This window comes from Plectropomus leopardus, chromosome 19 (assembly GCF_026936395.1).
Source record: "Plectropomus leopardus strain MGB_pleo_1.0 chromosome 19, ASM2693639v1, whole genome shotgun sequence".
Lineage (NCBI taxonomy): Eukaryota > Metazoa > Chordata > Actinopteri > Perciformes > Serranidae > Plectropomus > Plectropomus leopardus.
In genome coordinates, this window is record NC_142194.1 from 16,819,607 (window position 1) to 16,841,870 (window position 22,264).

The 22,264-nt window shown below is 38.9% G+C and overlaps 1 protein-coding gene across 3 annotated transcripts; it reads right to left on the minus strand.

Annotated features, from left to right (window-relative positions):
- Positions 1-741: 741 nt before the first annotated feature.
- Positions 742-21,486, minus strand: LOC121958632 (transient receptor potential cation channel subfamily M member 4-like). Of its 3 annotated transcripts, none has more exons than XM_042507690.2 (28): positions 21,217-21,486; positions 18,761-18,822; positions 18,477-18,654; positions 17,891-18,071; positions 15,378-15,547; positions 14,652-14,829; positions 13,539-13,603; positions 13,210-13,443; positions 11,517-11,619; positions 10,610-10,731; positions 10,129-10,425; positions 9,900-10,001; positions 9,623-9,751; positions 9,163-9,292; positions 8,652-8,797; positions 7,408-7,520; positions 7,206-7,322; positions 6,986-7,035; positions 6,634-6,872; positions 6,280-6,395; positions 5,319-5,451; positions 5,049-5,223; positions 3,715-3,880; positions 3,426-3,607; positions 3,141-3,273; positions 2,972-3,044; positions 1,449-1,542; positions 742-1,272 (listed from the first exon to the last, which is right to left on the minus strand). In XM_042507690.2, the coding sequence occupies exons 1-28, from the start codon at positions 21,280-21,282 to the stop codon at positions 1,241-1,243; spliced, it is 3,786 nt and encodes a 1,261-aa protein (XP_042363624.2). In that variant the 5' UTR covers positions 21,283-21,486; the 3' UTR covers positions 742-1,240. The 3 variants fall into 3 exon arrangements, with proteins under 3 accessions (XP_042363624.2, XP_042363625.2, XP_087925880.1); XM_042507691.2 differs by lacking the exon at positions 21,217-21,486 and adding an exon at positions 20,655-21,157; XM_088069754.1 differs by lacking the exon at positions 21,217-21,486 and adding an exon at positions 20,746-21,155.
- Between the last annotated feature and the right edge of the window lie 778 nt (positions 21,487-22,264).

Genomic DNA, 22,264 nt, shown 5'->3' on the forward strand with positions numbered 1-22,264 from the left:
CGTCAGTGTTTCTTTCGTTGAACCGACATAATCTAATTACACATCAGGTGTGGTTTCCTTAGTGTCTTTGTACCAACTTTAAAATGTTTCATCATCCAAAGCCATGAAAATACCTTTACCCCTAAAGGCACTTTTTTTTTTCCCTTAAAGAATGTTAGCACCACCTTTCTTTTCTTTCTCGCCTGCAGTGTTTCAGATAAGCTGAACAAGAGCCTGACAGTTAAGAATCTTAATTATTAATCATTCAAGACCTGGGTCTTCAACAGGGCGTCTGGGAACCCAAGGGGGCCCTTACATGTATTGCGGGGAGCCACCAAATTAGCGTTTGATAGTTAAATTTATGTTTACTTTTTTAAATTAAGATATGTCTGAAAATACAAGATCACAAAAATCCAACATACTGTTGACGAAGATAAATCATCGACAACAGCGTGAATGATAGCCTGTTAACCCTGATAGATAAATCATTGTAAAACACTTTAACATTATGGTGAGGTTAATTATCAAGTCCTAATGAAACATATAGTCAATTAGCTGTATTAATATTCCAGGTGACAGATATTCGTCTGAGCCAAAAAAATCATCAAATCCCCTATGTCAGAGCATTTTTAAGACTTTTGAAAGATTAATTTAAGATTTTAATACCAGTCAAGGCCTTGATTTTAGATGAATTAATTCAATGCCTTTTAAGACTTTTTAAGGATCTGCGTGAACCCTGTTCAGCAGTAAAGATTTCATTCATTATACTGTATATACAGTTTATTGAATAGAATACAATAATGTAACAATATTAAGTAACTGAACACTGAGTATTACAATGTGCATTGACTGTAAACCCTGTAAACAATATCATAGTGTCAATATAGCAGTTATAACCTATAAAAACCTTATAAAATACAGCAATAAAGACATGATAGCACTGTCATATAAAACACATAAAATATATCATGCCACATCATAAATACATAGACTTGACTTTGGCATTTGAATAAGATTGATTGCACTCCTAAAATATCAGCTTTCGGATTTAATCAATACTGTAACAAGTAGTGACGGCTGCTACATGTTTGAGTTTGGTTTTTTTTAAATTCAAAATAAATGAAACTATTTGAGTCTAGTGATGACCATGGCTGGCAAACAGTAAGATTATAGTGAGCATATCGTGGGAGCTGCAGTAGTAAAAGCACTTAAACCTTGTCCTTTTCCCGACCCAGAGCAAGTGAAGGCATCACCTAGTAAATCAGGTGGAACTGGAAGAGGAGGGAAACGCATCTGCAAAGGAGAAGAGGCAGAATACGTTCAAAGGCATGTTTAGTATAAATGACTCGAGGCAAAAACTACTACGTATAAAATAAACTAGTCAAGCAAGCTCAACAAAGACAACCTCTGACTTTCCAACGTGCAGTTTTTTAAGTTTGTAAAGAAACACGTATGTTCTGATTTTGTACCTCTCAGTGTAGGTGGAGGCCGTGGAGGTTTGAATGTGCCGCCTTGAGCCAAAGTATCGACGATCCAGCTGAGAGCAGTTGAGCAGTACTCCATCTGAGAAGGGTCAAAAGAGAAAAACGCTGTGTGTCAGAAAAGAGTAATTCAGTAACTAATGTAAACTCAGTCGGAAAATTCAGTAACTAATGAAGGAATGATCAGTATTGTGGGAACACCGTGCAGTCGGCTCGGGCTTTCTGTTGACATTTCCCAATCTTTGCAGTCATACTGTGAAAGTTTGTCTTCAGGCTACGAGCAGATGCTTTTTAAAAATACTTCAGAATGGAGCTGAAAGTGGGGTTTCTTATTTGACCAATCAATATCACATAGTTCCTTTTTAACATTAAGCTACAGGATTAGTTTATCATTTTTGGAACACTTAGTTGCTTTCTGGCGCAGAATTAGATGAGACCGACTGATACCAGGTGAAAACATCTGGCTTTGCTCTGTCTAACATTCACAAAATCCAGATATCACCACCTGAAAATCTGACCAATAAACTAATTAAAGAGGCTTGGGCAGTATCTATTTTTGCACATTGCCACTATTAAAACATTTTCTGCCAGGTATTGATTTTATGTTTTTGTAGCTGAAAACGTTATTAGGAATTACATTACTGGAATATATAACGTTTGGTTATTCAATCACGGCAGTGCTGATACTCTGCACACAGTGAAAGTGAAACCTAACCATTTTTTTGTGCTGGGTCTAAAAGATTACTTTCACTCATCTCTATAGCAGCTGCTCCCCTCATCCATCAATCTGATCAGCTCTGACCAGATCATCAGATTAGTAATCCACCCCGCAAACCCCTCAAACTGCTGCTGAAAATAAAAAGTACTCATGACAAGTTTGTTTTGCATGGCTGCTGTCTTTGTTCTGTGAATTTTATCTTTTTATAGGTTTCACAACGTCTTGCCAAAGGACTAGAGTTGAAAATTAGCCAGCTGGCTAGCACTAGCACATTTAAAGAAATGTCGATCAATGTTTGTTGTCCTTATGAATAAAATAAAATAAATGAAATGAAGTTTGCCTTTGTCTGAGTGCCTCTGCTGCATTCATGGACCCGCAAAAACATCCAAATATAGAGAGGGGAAGCAGAGTGATAGAAAAAGGGACACACACACACACGGTAAAAAACAGTTTGCCGACACTCCCAAAAATCCCCCCCACCCTTGTCGTCAGCTAGCACCATACATAGATTCTAATTCTGTGGAAAACACCGAATTGCTAAACTGTTCCTATAACAAATATGTGTGATTTTTCCCAAAATAAACACTTATTGTGAAATAAATATCAGAACACAGTGTTCTCGTTGTCATGATGCCTGTCACCCAGCTCTGCTATATCTGGATGTGTGACCTTTATACAGGAGAGGTCTCCTGAGCAGACAGGCTGTTCTACGGCACAATGTATCAAAAAGGACACAAATGGTTCAGAATGATGAACTCAGGGAGATGCGTTGAAAAGTGTGCTTTAAATTTACCTCATTCTCCAGAGCCCTCAGCCTGTGGTCAACGTCTCTGCTTTCAGTCATGTGTTTGAGCACACCATCCACTCTTTTAAAAAAACAAGGACACATTCACCTCAGTATGATGGAACCAAAGAATAAGTAATTTTACTGGTGCTGTGTTAGTTTCGGAAGACGTGCTCACTTGGCAGACATCCGTTTGAGCCTCTCTGAGTCGCTGCTTTTCTGGATCTTGTTCTGGGCGGTGAGGAAGTCCTCCTTCTGAATGGTTTCCCACGTCATTAGCCGGTTAGCTGCTTTCCCTCTCAACTGCAATACTAATAGAGAAGGCATAGGTTTTCAACACTGTTATCGTTCAGCTCAGACCCGATGTTTTTTTGGACCAAGCAGGAACCACTATGGCTGAGTTGAAGCCCATGTGCTTAATATAACATTTATTAGATTCACTCATGACTTTTCAAATACTGACCAAAGTGGTGGATTTTGATGGACGGCACCTTGCGGATCTGCCTCTTAATAAAGAGATTGATGTGAGAGAGGATGATGAAAGGAGGAGCCAGGGAGGGACGGGAGTGGTATTGGACAATCAGGTTGTAGCGCTGGAACTTCCAGTAGATATCACTGTTAGCTTGCACTTCAGAGAAGGTGTAGCTGGGCGAAAACACAGAGAGCAGAGTAAAGAGTGCTGTGGTGAGCTTCAGAGGACATGTCGGTGAGGCCGCAGAGACAGACTGATGAATACTCATCCGGTTCTTTACCTAAACATGGCGATGAGCAGGTTGATGAGCAGGATATTGGTGACCAGCAGATAAACAATCAGCAGAATGACCACCAGCCAGTTGCTTTCCATTGTCCTGCACGGCTCCCCACCCTCCTCAATCAATGTCACGTTGTCTGTGCAGGGCATGTCCCACGTCTTCCCCACTGCAGTACGAAGAGAAAAAATAAAGAAAACTAAAATATGTCTTGTCTTTATCTTGATTTTTTGTCTTTTCATTTTTGATTTATTTTTCTGTTTCTGTCATTATGGATTGGTGTGTTTCAGCATACATTAGCTGTCATTGTGAGTTTGACCTTTGATTTTTATTAGTTGTTTTTCTTTTTCTGCTATTATATATGGCAATCAGTCACAGTAAATGTTCACATTTTCTCTGTTGTGTCTTCTGTAGTGGTTTTTCTTCCAAAAGGGCACTACTAACATGCCATGTGACCCACATCACATGACCTCTTTATGATTTGAATTAAACATATGTCCTCAATGAATTTGTTACCATGATGAAGGCTTTTTTACGTCAAAACGCTTTGGTCATCCTTGTATAATAAAGACTTTGTACTTAAACTTAATCAGAGTACCTTAGATGCTTTTCAGACTGCCAACCGATAACATGTACTTCTCCCTTAACCCATTCAGTTCCCATGTCCATTCCAATGGACATAACTTTTCCAGGATGTCTAGATCATGAATATGGTCATATTGCTATAGAATACTGATCTCAGGGAGGTTTTCAACACATTGTTTTCAGGAGATACTTTAGAAATTGAGGATATTTTGTGTCATGATGACAGATACAAATCTCACATTTTTTGTTGAAAAAAGGTCTGGTAATACCATTTATTGTTGTTTTTACTATTAGATAATATCTATGCTAAAGTTCTTAGTCCATTGGAACGGACAGACAAAAACATAATAAAATATCCAAATGGTAAAAATAATTCTAATGATGATTGCATTTAGAGAAGGAATCCACCACTACAGTATTTTTTGTGTTTGAAACATATTTGGGTTCTTAAAGGGTTAAGTCAGTAATTGCATTTTTATTCTTATTTGAGCACCTAATTTTTGACTGTCGCCAACACATAGTTTCTTGAGCCAGTGCAGCACACTATTCTTCATGTCCTGCCTTTTATAGTGTATATTTCAATATATTATCATATATCATCTGCTATCAGTGAATTTGAATTTAATACTGCAGTGATTTTTACAAAATCTGCAATGGGATTGGAAAACGTCCAATACATGCTGCGACATTATTCTAAGACTAGGTTAAAAGTGTTAGTATTCATTTGTTTAGATGGCTGCAAAAATGTATACCATCCATCTCTTCCACGGGGATCTGTCCAAAGATGTGCAAGTATGGTCTGTAGAAAACCCGGCGAAAGATGCGATCTAAGCTGGGGTCGTAGGAGTACAGCAAAGCCTGATTGGCGACTCCGTATGCCATGAGCCAAATCATCAGGAAGAAAAGGAAGAAGAAGACATCCTTCATCTGTAAAAGGGAGAAAAAAAAACTTGCATTATTATAATACAAACATTCTGCTATGCATCATTGGTGTCATGTCAACTTCTAATAATGTTTCTCACCATCTTGCCAACTATGATGATTTTTGGTCCCAGCTGTTTGTGAATGGCAAAGATGTGAATGAGACGGAGGGTGAAGACCATGTAGTCCACACACAGGATATCGCGGCCAAAACTGTATGTCAATTCGAACATCCTGAAACGCAGAGTGAAGTGTGAAGGTTGTGACAGCAGCACCGCCCAGTGGTTATTTCATATAACTGCACTTTAAAGGTTCTCAGCTGGATTTGCAATCTTACTGAGTCTGCATACTTTGAATTTGCAGGACTCGGGACAAGATATATGAGATTATTTATGAGCTAGTTAGGACATGTTGGCATGTATGTGTGTCATTTTTCATCATCATATGTTTGTATGATTTTCTGGTAGTAAAATGGCAGCATATTCCCTGACAATTACAGTGATCAAATCAAACTACAAACTTAAAGGGTCAGTTCATTCCCAAATCAAAAATATGTGTTTTTTTCTTTTACTTGTACTGCTATTTATCAGTCTAAATTTATCTGGTTTAGGCTGTCAAGTGCTGGAGAAATCAGCTATAGAGATGTCTGCCTTTTCTCCAATATAATAGAACAAGATGACAATCACCTTGTGGTGCTCAAAGCACCAAAAAATAAATTTGCAAAACTCAACAGCAATGTATCTTTTCAGGAATCGTGACCCGATTTCTAAAAACAATCCATAGACCTTGTATATATTAATATGTGTATTGTTAGTATTTTGGATTTTAGGGGTTAACTGCCCCTTTAAATCTCAGTAAGTTTAAACTGCGTGACAGAGGTAGAAAAAGAAAAAGAGCCTCACAACACAAACATGACAATAAAAATGCAATCTCATAAGTTTTTTTTAATTCTGCAATATGAGAACCTCATTGAACACTGAGTTATTATTGTGGAAGCTTTTTGACATAACCCTGTGGTAATATATACTGCATATTATGCCTGCGTGTATTTGCAGTCTGTACCTGCAGATTACTCCTATGATGAACAGCGAGATAGCAGTAAGGTCACACTTGTTCCACACATCCTGAATGTACACTCTGATCCTCTGACGCCAACTCTTTGTCCCCAGAAAGAACGTCTTCGAGAAGAAAACATCAGTTCAATTGACAGATCCAGAGATGAAGCACAACTATGAACAGCACATCAGATACAGCTGAGTACTGAAAAGCTCTTTCAGTGTTCAGATGTGTGAGTTCACCTTCAAAAAGCTGTCGGCGTAAGATTTCATGCCAAGTGATTTTCTGTCTTATCTACTTTTGCAGTTGCTAAATGTGAAGTCAATGCATGATTTAAGTATGTTGTGTCTCTGCACTCACCTCTCGGATCTCCTCACACACGATGGTGAATACCCAGAAGTACAGCACATACTCAGTGATGGCCGGACCAGCAGGCGGCCAGGGCTTGAAGTCCACCAGCAGCACGTACGCAAACAGCAGCAGGAAGAGGAAGTACATCAGGACGTTGCCCAAAAATGAAGTAACGGGTGCAAACCAGAACTCACGCCATCTTGACACTATAAACGGACGTTTTGGTGGTCTGTGAGAGTGGGGTATGCCTGTAAGGAAAGTTATTGGACATGTATTAGCAGCTTCTTACAGTCATTAGGGATGCTTAAAATGATTATTCACACGTCTTTATCAGGAGGTGCCTGATTTAAAGAGGACTCACCTTTGATGGTTGCTGTCCTGGGAGTGTGGGATCCTTGTGCATCAGCTTCACTGGTAATACAATAACATTTTTTTTTATAAATCCACACATTAGAAAGACACTTTGCACAAAATAAATGTCTATTAAAAACTATAAGACCAGTGTATCCTTTTAACTTGAATTAACAAGATAAGACAAAGGCAGAACCTTGCCGCTTGACAAATCAAATCTCTTTTTTTACATGTGCTTGATGTCCGAGAAAGAGAAGATGGTGGTGCCATAGAGGCTGTCACTGTCCCTGCCAGGCCCGTCCTCGTTAGGCTTCCCCTCCTCCTCTTGATGCTGGTCATCTTGTTCCCTGTGAGGTGAGTATTTTAAGTATCAGAGCTGAAATCTGAATCTTCTGAATGCTGAAAAAAAAATAACACTAATGTGAATTTGACCTGAATGAGATGAGGTTGGTGTAGCAGAGGACAGGGCAAAAGAAAGTGAGCAGGAGCTTCCAAACCTCTGTGTTCCTCTTCATGTCCCCCCACCAGATCTGCGACAACAGAGACTGAAGAAGAGGACAAAATTAGACAATTCTCACCAACGAAAATTCACTTGCTCAATATCAGTGGGCAGTGTTTTATGTGCAGTAAAATCATTATCCCTCAATTATACCCATGTGCTGTTACTTGCAGTTACAGTAGCAAATTGATTGAAAAAAGAAAGACTATGTTCAGACTGCAAGCAAAAGTGGCCCAAATATGTTTTGGTTTTTTTGTTTGTTTTGCTCATGAGTGACTCAGATCGTCAGTGTGACATTCATACCATGATCACACCACTCCTTGCTCTGACTCAGCAAAGTGCTATTTAGCAGCCATTGCTCCACAAAAAACCCAACATAAAAAAGCCCCACTCTTTTTCTCCTTATCCTCATTGCTATCAAAGAGATTAACACGAGGAGAAGTCACAGCATCATATAGCATCATATCACTGGGGTCAAACACATGCACCGTAAAGTCTGGTTTGCACTTGCCAAAAGGCTCAATAGCTAGCACACTATAATAAAACATGAGAATGATTAATCTGAAGCATCTGCAGTGTGCTTGAGATGGAATATATTTTATACAAAAAACTAGAATTACTGCCTTGCCACTGTATGACTACTTACATCAGACAAGTTGCACTGACAGTTTACATCCATGTCTGTGAAAACATGGATGCCTCACACACATTTCCCCTGTGAGGTCAGAGTGACCTTGACCTTTGACAATGAAAATTTAACTCAGGTCATCGCTGAGTTGAAGCGGACATCTCTAGCAATCTGGAGGAATTCCTTTGAGGCGTTCTGTAAATATCGCATTCAAGATAACGGATGTATAACTTCAAAGCATAATGCCTCCGGCTACTGCTGGCACAGAGGTATGAAAATCAACTCAGAGTAATAAATCTATATTGAACTCTAAGGCTTGCGGTGTGAACATAGCCTATCTGAGCTCCACATTACAGGTCAACTATTGGCATGAATTTCAGTATTAAGGTAGAGTTTCATTTATTTTGCTGTTTTCTAAGATTATAAAAAAAACAGCCTAAAATCTGGTTTATAAAAATGAGATACAGTTTTATATGTTTGACAAGGTTACTTGGTTCCATTGCTGTCTTGTGATATGTGAGTCACACGGGTGTGAAAATAGTGACACACCTGTACTCCGTCATGGCTGAAGAAAAGTCGGGCATCAGCACCCATGCCCATCTGTAGGCAGGTGGTTCCACCCCAAACTGGAGACTTCCTGATCAGCAGGGTGAAAGAGCGAGTTTCATTGCTGCGATAGCAAGAGCTGAAGACGTCTGAGGAGAGGGAGAGAGTTTGGTTCTTACTGAAGCACTTTGGTGAATGTTTCTTGTTTTCTAATGTGCTCTGTGAAAAAACTGTGACATGACTCGACTTATTCTTAAAATGAATTAACCCTCATACAATGGATGTTGCTTCCGTTGACAAAGAATTTTAATAACTACCTATTAAATGAAAGCAACAGAAGACTCATAAAACAGCGGAATGCATTGTGTTTTACATAACTTACAAAGAAGGAGTGGCTAAATGACACTAGAGCAATTAGGCTGTGAAATTTATCATCTGATTATTATTTCTGCACATTTGTTTATCAGTTTTTTGTTTAATTGAACACTGGTGGATGGTGTGTGCATGGTCTCACCATGTGCCAGGTTCTCAAACCTCTGGGCCAGCTCTTTCATCGACAGTTTAGTCTCAGTCTCCACCTCCAGCTTGGACATTTCCCTCAGTATCTTACAGCCGGCCAGAGCGCTCAGCACTGACTCCCCGGCCTGAAAGAAACAGCAAGGGAAGCATATAGGTACAGTATTTTGTAATGAAGCTGATGGTCATGACTATTATTTTATCATGTCAGACAACTGGTTTAAAAAAAACAGATGTGCCACTCAGAGTCTGAAATTAACTTTTTCAACTGCCTGACACTGTGGCAGTCAAGTATTTTTGTCTATTAAATCTATAAAGGATCAATAATTAGAACCTTTAGACATAATTTCATGAGAAGAATCCTGTGATTCAATGTTTGATTAATTGACACAAAAAAACTTTGCATGCATGATAAATTCAGTGTTCAAAATACATCGGGTAAGCCTCTGAAGTTTTACCATCTCCCAGAAGAAAGTGGACATCTCGCTGCGGTTCTGGAGGACGGCCCAGATGAAGAGTGAAGCCCAGGGGAAGAGGCAGCGCTTCTCCCGATACAAGCAGTCTCCACGCAGCAGCTTACTGACACGCTGGCATGGATGGAAAGAAGCAGGAGAGGGCGTTTCAGATTGATATTGAGGAAGCAACAGTGACAGGTGGCATTTCATTCCCTCCTGTCTTCTAAAACTCCACATCAGTTCTTCAGCTTAATAAATATCCACATTTAAAGAAAAGTACCCTCAGAGCTCTCCTCTTGGATGATATCTGTTCTAAGTCCAAAGCGTCGTAGTAAAATGGCTGGCAGACATCACCCATTAAAAGTTCCAGCACTCCAGCAACCTGAGGACAAAAAAAAAGAGCGTAGAGTAGAAAACAAAAGTGTAAACACCAGTTTTCTTCAGATCATTTTTGATTGCAAAACTAAACCAGAGGCATAGAAGTCTCCCTCATCAGAAAAAAACCACACCTCAAAAAGGCTGATCTCTGTCACTGGGCCCCTCTGCATGTTCTCTGCTGCCGCGTTGGAAGGTGAGTCTGACAGGTTTGATATTGGCGCGGGGGCTGCACTTCCTTGCCGCTCCACCAGACAGCGCTGAAGCAGCTGGTAAAGCATCGTCCCATCAGCCACTGAGCGGTAGAGACTTTCCAGCCTGCTGTAAGTCAGGTAGTCCAGGATGTTGAGGCCATTCTCAGTGAAAAGACGCACAAACTGAGGCTTGTCGTTGACCAAGGCGTCTGTCATGGAGTCTTCTAAGTCTTCATACTGTGTGAATGGATAAAAGTTTCAATATAAGGTCAATCATTTTAAAATGACATTTTCACTGATTTCATGCCAACAATACCAATGCAGAGCAGGACTAAAACGTGTTTTATTTGACAGAAGTAGCACAATACACCACACTTGATGCATCTACTTTAAAGTGGTAATATTTTCTCTCTTCCCTCACCCTCCACTGAATGTCTCCATTGAAGAGCTCGCTCTTGGCAATGTCAACCCTGTTCCATGTGACCGCTAGCTTCAGCTCGTCATTGTAAGGGCTGGAATCAACTGACGCTCGCTGCTTACTTGCTGAAAAACAAAAAAACAGAAAAGAAATTCGAAGACAAGGTTAAGGCAAAAGGAACAGCAGAGGGAGAGAAGAAATAAAAATAGATAATCAGAGGGAATGAACTAATGGGTTTCAATGAATTTCAGGCAATCCTTACAGGATGAATTTGGTTTAGTATTTTTTATAATTATTTTTCTATAAATGCACAAAAACATTTGCACATTACCCCAGTTACATGCTCACATTTACATTCGTACTTGAGTTGTGGCATTAGCTCACCGGCAGCAGATCTTAGAATTGTTGAATTTATTGAACTGAACTGCTCAAGTTGTTTTTAGCAAAGCATGTAGCACCTAAACATGAAATAATTTCCTGGACATGTAATAATGTCTGAAAATGTAATAAAATGTGCATGTAACCTGTTTGAAAATGTAATAACAACCCAATAATTCAATAACTCAACCAATAATGTAATAAAATTCTGACCAATATTTTAATAACATTTTTAAAAATGTTTATGTAAAAACTGTAAATTGAGCTGATTATTGTTCCATTGATATCTGTCATGTTAGTCACTCCAAACAACTTCTTATACGGTTTAGTAGTATAAGTATTGGTATAGTATTTTTTTTCTTCACATGCTAACCACTGTTACTCATCTGTGTCCTTTTACATTTGTAAATCAATAACATCTGTGAATCTGTTATTACCTTTATGTATTTGTTAGTATGTCCATATTGTCTACATGTGTATGCAATAATTGGTGAATCAAATCAGCATCTTTTATAACAGAAATCAGTCGTACCTCCCACCAAGGCCTTGAGCAGCACTGTATCAAAGTCATTCGGGCCCTCCTGCTCTCCATGGTAGATTGTTATAAAGTCTCTGTTCTGGTAGATGCTCAGAGCCTGGGCACAAGAAAAACAGGAATTTTGAACATATTACTTGGTGATACTGAAAAAGAGAAGAGCAGACAAACAGAGATAAGAAAAAAGATTTGGTGACAAAGTGTGTCATCAAATCCGTGATATCATTAAGGGCACGGCCCTCCTCTGCTGAGTAAGCATTTAAAGATTTTATCAGGGCATCTGAAGTTAAGCACCAACAGTAATAATTGTTCAGTGAGTAGAGCAAGTGTTTATTCAGCCACTCACTAGTTCAACAGAAAGCAAATCACACCACTGATTACATTACTCATCTAATAATCATTAGGCCACTGACAAATGAGTGAGTCACCAGCCAGACTCTTACAAAGGCAGCATGCTTTGCAGATGGTGTCAGACTCTCGTCACTCCCACGCTATCACAGAGTGTAGCTCTGTTTGTAGTCCTCTTCATTAATATGGAGAAACAATGTATGCCTCATAGAGACATAATCCTTCTACATCATCACTTATGACCCACTTTACGTGCATGGCAGTGTATTTTTCTGCCCTCTACCAGTATTTGATCATTTTCTGTGCTCAGGACATTTATGGTCACAGCTCTCAGGTGAGGTCAGGGATTTATAAAAACATAACGTCCAGGTACCACACTGTAAGATACAGACATCTAAGAGACACAGCCCTGAAAAGAAACAGAAAAACAGCAAGGTGAAATGCTGAGTGAGAGTGCACCTGGGGTTGGCTTTACTTTCAATTCCGCTAGCAAGTATGGATACAACAAATTAACTGACTATCCTGCATAGCATACCTTTAACAACTTGAAGGTTGGTTTAAAAAATTTAAAAAGAAACTTTTTATTAAGGCTAATTTAATGTGGCAGACCCTCTGCATGAATGGGGTAAAGGGGGTATGTTGAGGATGTTTGGAGAAAGTCCATTTGACAACAGATGTCCTCAGGAGATCTGTAGGATCAGTAGGGCCATTTTTATATGTGACTATTACTGACTACAACAAATCTGTTGTGCTACAAAAATAATCATGTTATTCCCTATGTCACTGACACTGACTTCTGAACCACAGCTTGAGTGAATTATTGCTAAACAGCAGCAGGAACAATTAAATAACAGCCAGCAGTTTCAGGAATGTGGGACAAACTGAGATAAGGAGTAGCATGAAGTCTACGGGCCCAGCAGAGGCTTAGTAAATGTTCATTAAATGCAATTATTAAGCAGTGTTGGATGAGATAAGCAACATACTAATAATGTTGTTGTTCTTAGAGCCTTAGCAGCAGCAGCAAGGCCAAACATGTGAGTGTATCCTGAGGGTAGAAGAAACAAAGACTTCATCCACATGGGATGCCATAAATATACACTAAGTACACCAAGTTTATTGGCAATCTGCCCATTATATTATGAAATATCCTGAATGAGTAAAATTGAAATCTTGACCTTAGAGCATTAAAAGAAAGGTCAGGATGTCAGCAAGAACATTGCAAAGCCTCTGAGATTATACATTTCAATGTTAAATGTCACGGCAATCTAAGCCAGCAGCTGCTGAACATACAGCTTCTTCCTGTTCTGTGTCAAAAGCCACACGACGACGGAACAGAACTTACCCGTTCAACTAGTTTGTCTGACTCCGCTTCAGAGGGAAAGTGCCTCTTAACCCGTTCTGCAACTCTGTCTTTCAGATCCACACTGGGGCCCGTCTCGCTCTCTCCCTCGCCAGAACACTGGACAACCGGCGCTGATGACAGATTCTCCAAGACGTCGCTCAAGAAGTCAGCGAGGCCTCCTGAGCCAGCCAGCACCAGCCAGGGCATGGAGTTTTTCAGAGAGAGATCAACTCTCTGACAGAAAATAGAAAAAGAGAAAAGATGCTTCTGTATACAACGGCATAATATTGAAAAACAAATGCCAGGGATTTTGTTATAAGTGACTGTACCTCCAGCATGTTGGCGTGTCCTGATACCAGCATACAAAGGACAGGGATGTCAATGCTGCCGCTGCCTACAAAATAAATATTTTACAGTTAATCCCTAAAGTTGGTACTTTTTACAGAGTTCACTTTAATGCAGATAATATGATCATATTTACAGACCTAGACCAATCACACTGCATATTGTTCTAATAACACAAGAGCTTAGAGATGGCAGAGACACAGACAGAGCACCCTGGTAAATTTTTGACAAATCTCTGCTTGATTTGACATGTTGAAGAGCCGTGTCTGAAATTCCTGCAATGGCATGCAGCGGCTCTCATCCCTCAAATACCAAAGGATCATCTTATCGTTACATGCATTAACCAAAGATCACCACAAGAGGGCCAAATTGCATGATGATGGCTGTGGGAGCATTTTACAGTTCAGACATATCTCAGCTTTCCTGACATGAAGTTATAAAATAGATACATTATTGGAATATTAGTAGAGGGGAATGAGACAACATAGAAGCAGAATAAAGTTCAAGTCTGTTCAATAAATGCCCTATATTACAATCATTTTCAGGTCTACACTGTATTTAGGGTTTCTACTAAAACATGTCTACATGCTTTAATATTCAAAAGACACAGTGTTTTTTTGTATACACCCTCTGTCTGCATAATTATGTTTTGGCGTTTGTCTGTCCTTCCAGAAAAACACAGTCTGCTCTAACTGATTAGTCATTAGTCATTGCAACTGACTGACTGTAACAACACTATAACTGCTTTTTCTATCTTTATATAGTATAGCTGAGACATCACAACTTCACAGAAGTCCTGATGGCTCATTTAAAGACGCAGTCTCTGAATACAGACTGTGTATAATCTCTGTGGATTGAGTCTTTTGATAGTCTTGCAGTATTTATACAGCACCTATAATGTGATAATAAAAATGAAATTAAAATCTGACTTTTTACAATATTGGACCTTTAAGGCAAAATCAGTCAAGATAGTGTTATCATTCTTTGCGCATTATCAGTGGTTTCCCTTACATGTTTTTACCAGAAGTTCTACTAATGGAATAACAAAACAAATGAAGCAACTGACAAAAATTATTTCATATTGATCCATTTCTCACCCCAGATTCCTGTGCGCTGGTGGGAAATGTAGTCCTCCAGTTTAGCCCTGAACCCCGTCTCTCCTCCTCTGCGTCCCACGCTGCCGTCGTCCACCAGCAGAAAGGCCTGGTAGTTGTTGTCCAGGCAGCAGGAGTCTCGGGACGTGTTCTGGACATAGTACTTAGCGGGAAAGCTACCCTGCAAGGGATATTATTTATTTTAACCTGTATTTTACCAGAAAGCACCGCTCAGATAAAAAAATAAATAAATCTCTTATGAGAGAGACCTGGCTGAGGTAGCAGCCATGCAAAATCACAACATATTAGAATATAAAATGATTAACAAAACAAAAAAACACAATAAAATGAAAGAACAGCTATTTAACACAGTGGCCTCTCAGAAAAAAAATCACCACATTCTTAATGATGCCATTAAATTAATCAATGGTTCTAAAAGTTTCTGATTTGAGATATTTTTCACAGATTATTCCATGCCAAAGGTGCAGTTAAGATCTTTAACGAAAGATTTTAAAGCAAACATTTGGAGGAGTGTGGCTGCTAACTGCCGTAACTAAAACAGAGAAGGTTGCGGAGGGAAAAACTTTCAGTGAAGGTCAATGGCCCATTGACCTGGGTTTGGTGGATCTAAAGATACTCCTAGTATGTAGGTTGTTGCATGATGCAAGTCAAGATATTTTTTAGGACATCAATACATTTGTAAATACAATATGTGAGTGCCTGTATTACCTGAGGGTTGACCAGCTGCTGTCGGTTGTGCACCAGCCCCCACGGAGCGATACCCAGCGCCACCACCTTGTTGAGGGACACCGACGAGGCTGCAGTGGCATGATCCCTAACTGCCTCTCCTACACACCTACCAATGCCTTCACGCAAGCCCGCGGTCAGGATCCATGCCCCTGGATGCGACAATCAAAGTGAATGTAAGAAAAAAGACAAACTGTTTGGTTGTGATAGCTTATTGAGAAAAAGAGAAATGTCATGACAGAGTTTTGCAGTTCAGAGCTGGATTTTGATGCCTGAAAAATGGCTGATATAAACAAGGTAGGAGGGCTTCTACAGGTGCAGGATCAAAAAAATCAAACCAAGGCAAGAATCAAACAAAAGAGCCGCACACTGTACTAAAAGCGCCCAGTAAATTTTAATTCTGCAATGTATCGATCAGATATCTTCGGCAGACATTTTGGGGAGCATTAGGGCACTTTTTAAAAAAAAAAATTTAAATGACTGACGAAGATCTCTGATCAAAATGTTGCAGAATTAAAATTTACTGCAAGTTTTTAGTCAATGTTTGGATCTTTTTTTTTTATTCTTGCATTGAAAAATGGATGTTAACTTTGCCCAATCAAGTAAATCACTTAGTCACTCATCTCTTGAAATTCAGTTTACCCATCTAGATTTAAATGTCTAAAACAAAGTCAATGATGTAACATTTTCATAATGTCTGCCTAGATATACACTGTTCTTCTACAGTGTATAATCAGTACAGCATGTTTTTACAAGTGTTTTATTATCTTTGCTTTAATCTTGAGCCGTTGAGAGAACAGCTTGTGAAAGTGACCTCAGATGACGGGAGATCTGTATCGCCTTGTGCCACCTGCACTTGGCACGGCAGTCAGGAGAAAATGGCCATTGTAATACCGAATTAGGATCGGACCCCTGGGAGTCATATAGTGTGCTGGTGCAACAGCTTGCAACAGCTGTATTTTTCCTGCAAAAAACACCATGAGGTTCTGTGTCTACCAAGAAAATGTCAATTCATCATTTTTTGTCATTAGTCAGTTACTAAGTAATGTTTACAAATTTCAAAACAATCTGAATTCATGTGGGAAATTCCTACACATGCTAAAATATACAAAACTAAAATGTGTGTCAGTCTTAAGATTCTGACCTACATTACAAAAATGTCAGGTTTACATGATTATTTCTGATGAAAAAATGCTGTTGTCTTGATCTATAATGAAAATCCTGAGTTTAAAACATACAACGGGGAGGCAACATGACATAATCCCCTTGAGGGGAAAGAAGGAGGTAATTAATCTGCTGTGACTAAGTCACAGTCACAAATATTGCTATGAAGGCTAAGAAGCTCACATGGAGCTAAAATATCAGTCATCGTAGTTGCGTTTGTCAGCTGTATAAGAGGACTGTAAATCACCATTTAATATGTTGGAAGAGAAGAAATCAATATAAGGAAACCATTATAGTTTCAAAGAGACAGAAGTACCTGTGTCTATGCTTCTTGAAGGGACAATTGACCCCAAAATCAAAAATACGTGCTTTTCCTCTTACCTGTCATGCTATTTATCAGCGTAGTTAGTTTATGTGTGAGTTGTCGAGTGTTGGAGATATCGGCCGTAGAGATGTCTGCCTTCTCTACAATATCATGGAAACTAGATGGCACTTGACTTGTGGTGCTCAAAGTGCCAAAACAAATAATTTGAAAAACTCAACAGCAATGTGTCTTTCCAGGAATCATGACCCAGTCACTTAAAATAATACACAGACTTTGTTGTGAGCAGTTTAACGTAGAAACTTTTTCTTTCTACCAAATGACACCTGCCAATATTATCACCACATGGCATCATCTACTTATGGATAAGAGGCTCGTGCTCATGATTGCACAAAATGGAAAAAATTACTGTCATCAACTATATATATATATATATATATATATATATATATATATATATATATGTATGTATATGTATGTATGTATGTATATACATACACACACACACACACACACACATATATATATATATATATATATATATATATATAATTATTTTTATTATTATTTTACTTATTTATTTATTTTTGGGTCATTGCAGATTAGCCATCTAGTTCCCTTATATTTGAGAGAAGGCAGACATTGCTACGACCATTATCTCCAACTGTCTGCAACTCAATTCAAAAAAATTTAAATTAATAAATAGCACTACAGGTAAGAGGAAAAAATATGTATTTTTCATTTTGGGGTGCACTGTTCCTTTAAGATTTTAAAAGGCCTGCAGATAATAAGGCACATCAGTCAAAACGTTTAGTTTATAGTTCAAAGGAAACAGTGTGTGAAATCATGACATTATATACTGACGACTGACAAACTGCTACACAAGCTGAAGCTAACTGGCACAATGTAAACAGTGTATATGGGTTTCGCAACTGGAATTGAACCTGTGACCCACATTCATGGCAGTACTTGAAGTGGGGATTTAGCTGCTTCCAAGTTATGTGTTTACCTGTGCTTTGTGAGGCTTTCACCAGTCCCTGTCTGATCACCTCCCGTACCCAAGTCTTCACCTTTGTCCTGCCTTCTCCGCCCACTACAGAAACCACCAAGTTGGGGGCAGGAAGACCCCAGTGGGCGGTCATTAGGGTGTAGACCATAGACGGGGGTGTGTCCCATGACAGACGCAGAAACTGAGGACCCATGGAGAAACAAAAGGGACAACTGATTGTTAAAAAGGAACATATTTAAGAATATTTGAAAAAAAATTTTAGTCTCAACACACATGCTAATTATACTACAGGTGTCTCAGACTAGTTATGATAAAGCAGAGGAGCTTCTCGGTACAGACATGTGACTTCACTGTTAGTGCATTGTGTTTGTTTATCCAGGTGTAGCAGTAGGTCAAAGATTATAAAAAGCAAATGTCCTACTACTACTTCTACTACTTGAGCTCTTGGTGTATTAGAATCATTATTTGGTTCACCTTCACAGGCATTTTTCTTTAAAACAATGCCAAATTGCTACAGGTTTGATCACAAACTCTGAAACTATAGAGATAATAAAGCACTCAATGAGCCAACAGAGAGGCCACCCACATAGCTATGCCTCTTGCTGGCTCCTGCAAACTGCAACTCTCCAAAAGCATCCGTCGGGTATTCAGAGGAGTGTTGGGCGCTGTCCCAGTGGTTGACAATCGCTGTGCTGAAATAGTCACCGAGAGCCACAGAGCCATGTGCATCTCTCGCCCCCCCGCACTGACACAGGGCTCCATTACTGAAAGAGGTGAGAAGATAATACATGTGAAACATGATCATCCTTTGACGCATCGCAACAGTAAACAGCGATACATCACCATCAGAGGAATGTGAGTTCACAGTACCTGAAAGAATCTTCTACAAAGGTGGTGCACACTCTTTTCTTGATGATTTTGGGGATCCAACTCTGCGAAGATTTCCAAATGGTTAATACACTGCAATTAAAAACAGGCTGTTGAAAAAGCTTAACTCCATCATTACCCTTCTACGCTTGGAACTCATGTTGCTGCAGAGGTGAAGGAAACTGTTAAAATGAGAAACATTGACTTTGGCTCGGAAAAGGTGGTACGCTGGTGAGATATGCTGTGCCTAAACACCTGGCTGTGACTTCTGACATGGTGCTGTAGAGTTAGTTGAGTTTCTAGGTATGTGTGTGTAAGACAGAGAGTGTGTAAGTGAGTGTGTGATGAGCATGTAAGCTATTCCTGTATGCAGGTTTCTTGAGTGCATACAGTAAATTTCGGAGCACAACTGCAAACCTACTAATCAAACACAGGAGCCCCACTGGATGTTTTTTTTTACAATTTGAAACTGGACTGGACTCTCTTTACAACTTTGAATTTCTTGTTACACTATAAAGAGATTTTTTTTATTAAAACATGTTCAGTGGCACCCCCCACATTAGGGGTGGCCACATAGCACCACTGAAAACCTTGTCGTGAAACACCAAAACCAAAAGCCATTACTGAATTTAAGGAATTCACTTACCCTGATTAAGTATAAAGTTAGTATATATATGACATGAAAACTATGACAATATAGAGAGTTAAGGAATCACATACAGATATGCTTTGATTTCTTATTTTACAGTTAATATTACTAATTATCTGACATGCATAGACTAATACCAGTACAGTTAACATTTCAAGTTCCAAAAGAATCCTGTTTTAATGCGTTAAGTATCTAAACATTTAAACTATTAAAGAAGTATATAAACTGTCAGGAACAAAATATTTACTTGTAACAAGCCAGTTGTTGTTGTTGTTTATGTTAGCCTGCTATTGCATATTTAATTCAATAGGCCTCCATTTGAATAAAAATTGAATGTGTTTCACCTGTCCCAAGGTGGTTTTGGGTCACTGTGTGTTTGAGGAAGAGTGACCCATCCTGTGTTTAATTTTTCTTCATTTTTACTACTGTATAGTAAAGTAGAGCTCTTCAGCTATTTATTTTGCATATTGTCTATTTTAGCATTTTATTTTTATAATCCCTGATAAAATTAATTTATTAAAAAGGGCAAATGAAGTGTCAGCATGGTAGGAACTTTTATCATTTTTAATTTTAATTTTCACTTAACTTTATAAAAAAGTTGCTGGAAACTTGCTGTACATGGTGCTGAATGTTTACACTTCGATTAAACATTTGCTCAAGAAATGTAAACAACGTTTTGAGTTGGAGTTTGTTATAATCCAAATTCTAAATATTGACAGAAAGATTTTAATTTTCATAGTAAATGCATATTGGTTCCACATGTCAGTTATTGTTCTCATTAACAAATAATTGGTATTGGCCCTGAAAAAACAATATCGGTCGACCCCTAATTTTAATCATAATCAAAAATGAAGGAGAAGATACATTTCTAGTCAAGTCTCCCACTTTACCAGTCTTCACTCTACATATTAAGTGTGTGCTCAGTTGCCCCCGTATGCTGTTACAATCACCCCTGCACATGGGGACAGATGCAACATTGGTCTTCCAATGTTTCAATCAATACTGTCACTCAAACATTGCTTGAAAAAACACTTGATGACTGTCAATAAGTAGTGCACAGATACATAAAATTGTATCCAAATAGCTCAAAAAGATTTTGAATAATGACATAAAAATCAATAAGTGTTACAACTGCCCCCGGTCTCCCCTACAACTTTAACCTCAAACACAAACCTAATGAAGTTATGGAGTGCTAGGTTAGCTTAAATGTCGTTAAAGTTAGCTTGTGAAACGCTGGGCAGTACTTACCATACAATGGGCGTGCTTTCGCCTTTGTTTTTACAGTCAGAGATAACATAAGTAAACGTTAAAGTAGCTGTTAAAGCAGAAAATGTCTCACCGTAGCTTTTCTTCGGTTAATGACAATGACCGGAAAGTTAGCCTTTAGTGTTTAACATTGTAAAACGGTCGACTGTGTGTCTTTTCCGCAACTAAATGCTAGCTTAACTTCCGCCGGTTTGACAAGCAAACAGTGTCAACAGACACGAGCAGACACTAACTCGACTTAGCTGCAATTGAGACCAAATGCAGGTCTGTTCAGGCACACAATTACACCGCTACACCGGCTTTTGTTTTCCATTAACCGACCCTATACTGTGAGTATCATATACACGACCACCATTTGATACGTGCTGTCCGGAGCTGTTTGTGCATCGAGTGCAATGACGAGTCATTGTGACTCAGATCCTCGGGGGATAACTGCCAGCCACAACTTTAACCCCAACTTCCACTTTGTAATTTCCAGTTTAAGCAAACTGAAGTCTCCGAGAAAACACCGCCGTGATATCCCAACAGGAAAAAGCCAACCCACCTGATCCTTCTCAGATTTGCAGATTTTGTCTCCGCCGCCTCCTCCTTCTCCTCCTGCGTCTCTCATGTTATTTTTCTGTTCGCCTCAGTGAGAGATAGTGGAGGAAACGACCTCTCTGATCATTTCCAGTGACAAAGCTTATTTCCTGGATTGCAGCAATTTGAATAAGCTTATAGAAATGCCATGTCCCGAAAGTTTCCTCGCAGCCGGAGAGGAAACAAGGTGTAGAGCTGACACATCACACAGGTGAAGGTGTGGTTTTTTTTTTAAAAGAGGCACACACCGTCTTAAAACAGGAGGGGCCAGTCAAAACCACAGATCCCTCACACCTGGGCCCAGTTGTTTAGAAAATTCAATCTGGATCAAAATGATCCGGATTTGGGAATCCAGTGCTTTGCTGATCCATTTTACAGCTGTAGCAGATGTGTATGCACACACAAACATAATAAGTAGCATAATGTCTAATGTCTGCTTAATTTATCAGTGTAAAGCTCAAACAAATCAAATGCAAAATATGAATAAATGTTTATATACATGATTGTATCGACCAGTTTAAAAGTTTTGTTACGTTTGAAAAGTTTTGAAAAGTATCTGTAATATGTACAGTTGTTTTATTTTGTAAAGTACAGGTACTCTGTAAGGAAAAGACTTTCAGTTTCAAGGATCTCAAGCAAGTGCAGTTTTATATAATATACATCTCCTTGGTGTTTGTTAAATTTATGTGTGTATGTATGTTTGTATGTGTAAAATAAAAAAAAGTAAGTTCAAAAAAAAAAAAGTTTTGTTACATTTTGTCTGAAATCCATACTGAATCGACCCTTCTGCTGGAAACAAAAAAATTCTAGTTGTTTGAATCAGAGGTTTACCAATCCTACTACAAATTTTGGGGATTTATTCCGATCAAAACCAAGACTGGATTACGTGATCTAGTCCAATTTCAGAATCCTTTTTTTTTTCAAGATTTAATCCAATTTGATAGCTGAAATCAGATCAGATTACCTTTGAACAGCCGGGCCCTGGTGTTTGATATGGGCCAATGCTGATTGTA

Coding starts and splice junctions, on each gene's coding strand:
- LOC121958632 (XM_042507690.2), bottom strand. CDS start 21,282: ATGAGAGACGCAGGAGGAGAAGGAGGAGGCGGCGGAGACAAAATCTGC. Junction 18,655..18,760: donor TTTGTAGAAGATTCTTTCAG/GTACTGTGAACT, acceptor CACCTCTTTCAG/TAATGGAGCCCTGTGTCAGT. Junction 9,752..9,899: donor CCAAGAGGAGAGCTCTGAGG/GTACTTTTCTTT, acceptor CATCCATGCCAG/CGTGTCAGTAAGCTGCTGCG.